The 9,226-nt window shown below is 37.7% G+C and overlaps 1 protein-coding gene across 18 annotated transcripts in view; it reads right to left on the minus strand.

The window, feature by feature from the left end:
• Nucleotides 1–8,962, minus strand: part of cdc42bpaa (CDC42 binding protein kinase alpha (DMPK-like) a) — a 51,682-nt gene extending 42,720 nt beyond the window's left edge. For 14 of the 18 annotated variants that reach the window (XM_035532595.1, XM_035532594.1, XM_035532589.1 and 11 more), the window contains exons 1-2: nucleotides 7,616–7,793; nucleotides 735–826 (exon numbers count right to left, since the gene is read on the minus strand). In XM_035532595.1, the coding sequence (XP_035388488.1) occupies nucleotides 735–826; nucleotides 7,616–7,793 (270 nt within the window). Of the gene's footprint in view, nucleotides 1–734; nucleotides 827–7,615 lie in introns of all 18 variants that reach the window. The other 4 variants (XM_035532599.1, XM_035532600.1, XM_035532582.1 and 1 more) reach the window with 2 other exon arrangements.
• Nucleotides 8,963–9,226: the final 264 nt, after the last annotated feature.

Raw genomic sequence — 9,226 nt, forward strand, 5'->3', positions numbered from 1 at the left:
TCAGTAGTAACAACTGGAAATTTGAGTTACTGTTGCCTTTCTATCAGCTCAAACCAGTCTGGCTATTCTCCTCTGACCTCTGGCCTCAATAAGGCATTTTCACACAGAGAACTGCTTTACTGGATATTTTCTCTTTTTTAGACCATTCTTGTAAACCATAGAGATGGTTGTGCATGAAAATCCCAATAGATAAGCAGTTTCTGAAATACTCAGACAAGCCTGTCTAGCACCAAAAACCATGCACATTCAAAGTCACTTAAAATCATCTTTCTTCCCAATTCTGATGCTTGGTCAAGATAACTTGCTGAAGTTCAGACCATGTCTACATAGTTAAATGCATTGAGTTGCTGCCATATGATTGGCTGATTGAATATTTGCATTAATGAACAATTGAACAGGTGTACCTAATAAAGTGGCCTGTGAATCTGTGTGTGTGTGTATGTATCATCATATACATCAGAGTTAATGGATCTGGATGCTGACTTTCCAGGCATGCTGATGACAGTGGAAACATGACTGTTTCCACAGACCAGATGGATGATCAACTCGCTTCCACCACAGATGTCAAATGCTATTTACATCTGAGACTTTACAACATTTTAATGGAGCTACTGACCCTTGTTAGTGCTTCACTTTTCACCAATGATCAATATTAGTGATAGAAAACAAAACAAAAAAAAAATCAAATCATGTGGTCCATGCTTTTCCCCACTGTAAATTTGTTGAGTACCTACCTCCCCAAATGCTCCTCGTCCAATAACTTTCAGGATTTCAAAGTCCTCCTTGTGCAGCCTCATCTGCTTCACTTTAGATGTGAATGGCTTAGCTAGAGAGACAGACAGAGAAATATCTTAGTGCACAAGCACAAACATCAAACTGTGCACTACCATATGCCTTTACCAACACCTTTCTTAACCAACATCATGTTAAGCAACGAAAACTGAAGTGTTTTTCTGACACCAACATTGGATGAGTGTTAGCTATCAAAAATGAACAAAAATATACCACAAAGCTGAACACTCTAGTTGCAGCCATCTTGAATTTGCAATCCCTTTTTTGTTTAATTATAATCATTTTGCCTAAGCATCAGACAGACGTTTGAAGGCAGAATTGTACATAAAGTTAAAAGGGATATAATTTATCTACATCTCTATATATCCAAAACTTTTAATACAGATTTCTCATTTTAAATAAAATACATTAACAATAACATTACTGATCTCTAAAAGTCTACAGTGATTTCAGAATCGGTGGCCATAAGTTTCGATTCCATTGCTGGCTACATTAGCCTTGTACCTTCAGGGTTAAGCTAAAGAAATATAACTATAAAATGCTTTAAGTATATTTAACATTCATTTTGTATCACATGAGAACCTATTCAATAAGCAGCATGTAGTTAAGAATGTAGCTTTGCTCCTGGTGTCTCGACAAATGTCACATGAGAAAACGTGGTAATGTTATCCTCTCTAGTCTAACACGCAACACAGGATTCTGTGGGCTCATTAACCCTGTTAGACCACGATGCATGTATTCACCACAGCGCCCAAGGCACAGGTGTATCCATGTCCTCTACAAGCAGACAGCCAGCAGTCAGAGCAGGTTTCCAACATGACTGTGGGAAGCAACCATGCTTTAATTAAATAAATAGATATAGATAAATAAGTAAATAAATTATATATATATTTATTTATTTTATTTATTTATTTCACTACTGCTGTATACACCCCAATTGACACTGCTTCCAGGACGTCTGCTGCTAGGTTCAGCAAGGTTCATCTCATAATAGGAGATGTGTTATCCAGAAAATAGCATACAACTGACAGAAGACCTACGGTTGAATATCTCTGGGAAAAGCAATGGAATGACAAAAAAACCTTAAGGGCAGGCGTGTCCAGTTCCAGGGTTGGGGGGGACTGGAGCCCAGCAGGGTTTGTTGATTTCCCACCTATAACACACCTGGTTCAACTCATCATGTAATTACCAGATTTAGCAGGTGTGCAGGGAAATCAGAAGATTGTGCTGGTTTGGCACCCTTGCTCTAGAGGCTACTCTGGTGCCTAAAACAAAAGAGTATAAAATTGAAGCATGACTTAATTTCTATGTGCAAAATCTTAATATAATCAGGATCCACTTATGCATGAGGTGGCAAACAGAGGCAAAGCCTGGCAGCTTGCTCACTATAGTCTACAAGCTCACAGATTCCCACTGTGCTTTACTTCTTTCAAAAAGTGCTCTGTGCTCTGAATAGATCTACACAAAACACAAATGCAGAACAGTTTGATCCTTTAGATAAAAGTGTAAACCATTTTTTCTCCAATTACATTTTGTGGCTAGGTCATTCATTGACTTCTGGGTCATCAAAGCTGCTAACCTGTCAAACTCTATAGAAATAGATTCTAGATATATACAACCAAGTGTGTACATCCTACAATCAACATCATATTAATGTCAGACTATTCAGGTTGTAACAGTGTCATGGCCTCACATTTCTATTATGCAACTTTATGTAAAAGTATTTTCACATTTAGTCTCGATGCATGATAGTAGCGTGAGATAGCCATCTTATCTATTAGTCTCTACTTGTTAACTGTTTTCCTTACACCCGTGTTTCTCATCCTTTTTGTGCTCAGTGACTTCCCAAACATGCAGGCTGGGCTTTGTGAGCCACTCCCTCAGGGTTCCCCCTAAATCATACTATAGGAGTGCTTGCGGAAGAGCGCAGGGGTGTGGACTGCATGGAAAAACACATTACACTGCTATTACATGCTATTTCTAGCATGTTCATACCTTTATCATACATTAAATATTATCAAAAAGGATTATGTACATTTTCCACAAATTGCCTGTGACCCCCCCCCCCCACACCCCCCCAAATTCTCACAACTCCCACTTTGAAAACCACTGATTAAACAACACTGTACCTACAAATATCTCAAAAGGCACTAAATAATTAAAGCTGCTATTTATCATACATAGCTTTCTGGCCATGTTCTTTTAAGCCCATGCAAACCAAATGTTTTGTGTTTCCAATATATAAACAATAGCAAAAGTCAAATTACACCGGTAGGCTATGTGATGTGTTTAGCAACATGTGTTAGTCATAACCTGGCATAATTTAACAGAAATCTACTGTATGGCCAATAAACAGCAGCTTTGTACAAAGGATGTACAAAGACTTTTGCAGAATATTTTCGTAATAAATCGTTTAGTTAATTTTCATCATTTGCTTGTATGTTTTTAAATGTTCAATTAATATCATGACACTGAAGTGATTTTAGTTTTAGACTACGTTATTAAACTGTGAACATTTCAAACTGCCACACCCAACAGGTCATCTTGTGCAGTCAAAAACCATTCCTCCAGTATACAGTAATCCACATTCTGAATTCAGAAACTCGCACAGCAGTGTAACACTCCGTAGTCCAGGAGGTATGTGACTATAAATTAAATTAACCATATTGTCCATCTACTGGAATGCCCTGCAACACCACACCATATAAAGACAAAGGAACAAGTGAAGCACTAAAACACTATTTCCATAGAGGGTAAGAATCTCTCAAAGTCACTGAGTGACTCAAGTATACAGGAACAAAATGTTATGTAATTAAGTGGACAAGTCAGATCCACAGTTGTTAATAATAATCATGTTAAAAGGCCTCTGACTTCTGCACTGGCTTTGTGTTAAATAAATACAACAGTTCAACTGTTCAACATTTCAAATCTTTCTCAGCAAGAAAGACTGCATGGTCACACAGCCATATCATATTCCCTCTGCAATATAATAACTGCTAAAATACACCAAACTACTTTTTCTACTTCTTATGGGTCATTTGTTTTTTTTGTTGCTTTTTTTTTTTTTAACTATCTCCTGTGTTAACAATAGCCGTCACAACATTGCTCAAAATAATCAGCAACATCATCAGTACTGACCTAAAGTTCTCTTATTTATCTCTAGTCACAGCTGTCCCTTATTAATATATTTAGGTGAGGCCATCTTGCATATAAATTTCATTGATTAGGCCTGGAGTCAACTACCCAGTCTTACCATCACTAGCCCATTAAGACGTGCTGCAGGAACCACACACAGCCTCCCTTATTGGAATACCAGAAGACAGATGTCAGAGCCTGTTCTCTTAGTCAGCATTTTCCATTAAACAGTTGGGCTGTGACAGCAACTAGGCCTGCTCTGCATCTATGGCATTCCTACAAGTATGCATGCCTTAAAGTGCACGTCCTCACCAGGGCCGATGCAAGCCAAAACAGCAATGACATACCGCCGATGTCACATTTTTGCACAGCTACACAGTCACCTCATGCATTTGACCTTTAGTTCTGTGCCTCTATGAGCTGTGAGTTTCTCCCATTTCAGTAATGCAACTCCATGTAAATCTAACAAATGTGTAAGCCTTCATTGCTGATACTGATGGAAAGTTTCAAAAACGTACTCAAATCAGCCTTTTTTTTTTAAATCAAGGAAATAATGTGTGGTTATCAAGTTCAAAAAGGCAGGTTCAGTGGTGATTTGCAGGGCTTTAAATAGTTACATATACTAAAACACTGAGCAATAAACAGCCAATAAAAACATTAAAAGACAAGCCGACTGAATAAGCTACACACACCATCATCTGCAGCCTGTCAGTCATCCAAAACATCTCTAAACTACGTGGCCATCACAGGGTCAGGACAGTGATGATAAATCTGGCTGATAGATGTAAAGCAACAGTGCTGCCACAGTCCTAAACTCAAAGTTATTAGTGCAATGAGATCACAAGGCTGTAATACTACCATGTTCAAAAATAACTTTTAAAAGCAGCTTTTAAACTTTGTTTTTATTTATTTGTAATTTGAAATTTTAAAAAATTACCTGGACAATACTCTAAATAGTTCTGTTCAAAACTAATAACATAGTTATGCTCCAGCCTTGGTATGCAGTAGCATAGTTTTTTATAGATATAAATGCTTATAATTTAAAATGACACCACTCTCCACATGAAGCACCCTTAAAAGGGTGTAGCTTTAAAAGAGAAAGAGTCGTGTTCAGCTTGTTTTTAATAGTGGAAAGTGCTGTGCCATGGCAGAGCTTTGAAAAAAATAGTGGTCTTCACCATCAAAGCCATTCTGAGGGGGAAAAAAAAAAGACCAAATGATGTCAGTGCGTATGAAATGGAGGGAACTTGATCACCACCACAGCACGGTCTGTCCACTAGCCCCTCCACTAGTTCCAATCTGGATTTAGTGCACATAAGTCCCTCCTTAAAAACGTTTTGACATATTTTGAACACACAAAGCAGTTTAGTGGTATGCAATGAAGCTTTTCTTTCTGCACATCCTTAAAAAGCCATACTGACTGGCTCAGGGTAAAGACGCTTGTTCATTTCACAGAAAACATGTTTTTAATCACAGCAGCAACACTACACTAGTGACTCTCAGAAGATGAGATTTCAGTAGCCCACTAGCTTTTATGGTTAAAGTAGGAGCATGGCTATGTCTGTACAGTGCAGACACAGCCACACCCCAAAAAAAGTTAAGGAAGTCTGGGAAATGCAGGAAGTAATACACTGTAGTATCATATTAGCATCTAGTAAGGTAGTTAATTCCATACAGAGAAATCCCTTAAAGCAAAATTTTTTATATTTTTTTAGTTAACTGGACTATTAATCACAAGACTTGCATGACATGGTCCCTTTTAACAAATGTGTTAAAGTAAGACAAAATGCTGGGTAGACAGATATGAAACCATTGAATGGGATTACATTTAATTTTTAACAAAAATATAGCTCGATATTCAATACCCATATGTACGTTACTGGTCAAAGGCTTGGAATAAATATTTTCAATAATATAAAATCCATTTTCTTAGAGATACACCAATTATTATATGATACTACAACTATTCCATTTCATAAATTTCAAATCACTTAGAGCTAGCAGTAAAAATAATTAAATAAATAGAACTGTATGTGAGTCCAGAAGGCTGTAGCATGGTATAGATGACAACAAAGTACTTGAGAGAGCTGTATAGCATAGAGTATGACGTTATAATTAATATCCAGAGAGATATGTATTTGGAAAGTGGTGGCCAAATCTCATAAAATATACTGAGGAGAAATTATATTCATTACAATTTTAATTTATATAATTAGCTTGTTGTTTAGGTTAATTTACTAAATTACAAAACAAGTTACAACATTTTTCACAAAATACCTAATGCTAAATGAAACTAAATCCAAAATAAACAGCTAAATAATAACATTTTAATCTACATTTTGGAATCTGCTTTACATTATTTAGATCTACATTACACAAAGTGTTAGTGAATAAAACTAAGTATTAAATATATAAATAAAATTACACACCAGATAGCTTTTCCAAAAAATAGTATTCTCACACATTTACACATTTTACATTACAATGTTCTTTTATTATAAGTAAACATTTTATTTACTATAATTAAATAATTTGTATTATAATCACATTTAATTCTAAACACATACATATATACACACACATCTTAAAAATATAATATACTTTTATAAGTGTCCAGTTACAGACTGTATGCCATCCGTTGCAATTCACAATTCATTAGCCTTTCTCTTTAAATGTGCCTCATTCTTCACAGATCAGTTTCTGACCACAAGACCACTGCTGACCGGTTATTATTTTGCTGGCAGACCACTTCCATCACAACAGGGACAGTGGCATGGTGGCAGCAGAATGATTGGGGGTATTACCTTCACCAAGGCATCATGCACAACACTGTAGCTAGACTTTATAAGCATCACTGTCACTCCTGGTCAAGTAGAAGTTGGTCTGCCACCCAAAGGTTTCAGCAGTGTTGTGGACAGGGAAACAAACTATGCATGAAGACAGTTCGACAACTGTGGGTGGGTGGGTTTCTAAAAGTAATATAAAATGCTGCTCTAGATGTCCAGTGTCCTGTAATGTATGATCCTATCACATACTCTAGACTTGTGGAGGAGTTGAGAGCATTTTCAACTACAATATACTTACTGACTGTGCTCCAAACCCTCACTTCACAAAACATCTAATGTTATTTAGATAATCTGGGAGGCAGAAGGGTTATTTAACCATTCAGCAACAGTGTGTTCAGAGAAATAATGTAGCTGTTCATAATATAGGCCTAATGTAGATGTTTAGATTATCACTGCCCTGTCAATTGTCTGTCATTCAGCTACCAGTGAGGGGTACATGTGGGTAATTCTGGTTAATACAGCGCTCCTTGATGTTTAGGCCAGCATTGCAGTTCACCACACCGGCATGACTACAAAGTATTTGGCAAGCATGTTGATACTTGACTTTATGGTAGCGCTCTATTCATACTTAAGAGGCTTGCAGACTTTAAAGTAATCGTAGAGAAATGCACTTAAGTCACCTAGACAGCATGCTTCTTTGTATATTAATGAGTCTAGTGTAGTGTAAGAGTGTTATTGGTGGTATTGTCTAACTAAAAGATGCTGAGGCTCTAGACAAAAACAATACGACAGACTTGTCAACAAAGAACCACACGATATTAAGTTATCCAGCCAAGTACTTCAACACTAACTAGCCACCAATTGTCAACTTTAACTTCGTGTGTTCTGGCCATCTTACTTACCCCACTCCAAGAACTCGGCTATATTCTTCTCTCTTCGTAGTGGAGAGTTGTTGCACTCATCATAAAGGCAAATCACAACATCCAAAAGAGTTTCGACGCTGAAACACTGTCCATTTGACTGGACAGGGCCATCGAGGATCATTTTTTCTAGCTTTTTCAAACGAACTTCCCCTGACATGGTTCAAACGTGCGTGGTCCCTGATTTAATCAAAATGTGATAGAATATTCTTGGTAATGAAAACAATAACATGAAATGTGGTCAGCAAGCCACGTCGATGGTGGGGTTACCCAAATAACTACATGAGAAATTTCATGGTCCCATTCACGCGCAGCAGCAAACCATGGTGTGCTCGGACTGCGTTAGCTAGCAAGCTAGCTCTTTTGTGTGTTAACGTTGCTTTGGCGCAGCTAATTTTCCGCTGCATGTTTTCAAAGATGACATTTTTATACATACGCGGGGTCGAATGAAGTTAAATTAGCTAGCTATATGCCATTGAGACCAATTGTACTATATTCTGTGTTTAAAGGACCTGAAGTCTTTTCCAGAAACTCAATAAATAGCCTAGCTACAACTGATACCTACACCGATCTGTCTAGGGCTATTTTAGCTAGCTGGCTAAGCTAATTTACAATCCATGTTCATTTACAGTCACAAATGTTAATCATCAACTGGTTGTCTTGTTAAGAATGAAACTTGGTTATCCACTGGACCTGACCTGAAGTGCTGGAAAGTAACCTAGGTAGCTGGATAGCGATCTCTGCAGCAGTGTAACATATGCTAGGTTAGGTTAGCTAGCTAGTGAAGATTGCTCGCAAACTGCTTACCTAGATAACTGGAACACCTAGAAATTACCTTAAGTTTATGAACCTTTTTGTTAAACTTATAGTGGAACGACGTTTAGTAAAATAGATGTGTAAAGCATTACGTTTAAAAGTACCGCCAACCACATTAACACAGCGTAGCAAACCGCGGTCAGCTAACAACAAAGTTCTTCGCTACTGACACTAAGCCTACAGCTAGCAGACAGGCTAGATAGGACAACACATCCTGCGAGACAGCTAAAAGTCTTAACTGCCTGAGCTAAGTTGACACAACTTTTCAAAATTGTATCTCGCTCCTCAGAAGACAACGTGTATGGTCCATAATAATCCGGCGATTCTGCGAATAAATCCTTTTCACAGTCGCCAGACACCGATACGAACAGAAGTGCCGCTGGGTCAACGGCGATGTTATGAGCGGATGTTTGAAGCCCCTGCCTCTCGCATCACGACTTCAGCCAGCCACCGACCGCGTTCTGGTCACTGCGACTGCAGTAGCAGGCAAAAAGAATTCCACACCAACATGGCGACCAACGCACAACAGCTGTTTTGCTTCACCACACTTTCGGGGACGCTGTAGGTATATTCCGCTATGCGCGTCATAACTCATAAATAAATAAAGACTTTCATACATACATTTGGAGTAGCTACAATGTTAGAGACAAAATAAGTTATTAAACGTTTACTTTAATGGTTTTTGATTTTCAAAAGCAGTATGAACACTGCAGGAGAGCTTTACAGAAATTCGTTATCTCATTATAAACTACAAAACAATCAAACATTAACGCAGTT

The sequence above is a fragment of the Electrophorus electricus genome, chromosome 13 (assembly GCF_013358815.1).
Source record: "Electrophorus electricus isolate fEleEle1 chromosome 13, fEleEle1.pri, whole genome shotgun sequence".
In the NCBI taxonomy this organism is placed as follows: Eukaryota; Metazoa; Chordata; class Actinopteri; order Gymnotiformes; family Gymnotidae; genus Electrophorus; species Electrophorus electricus.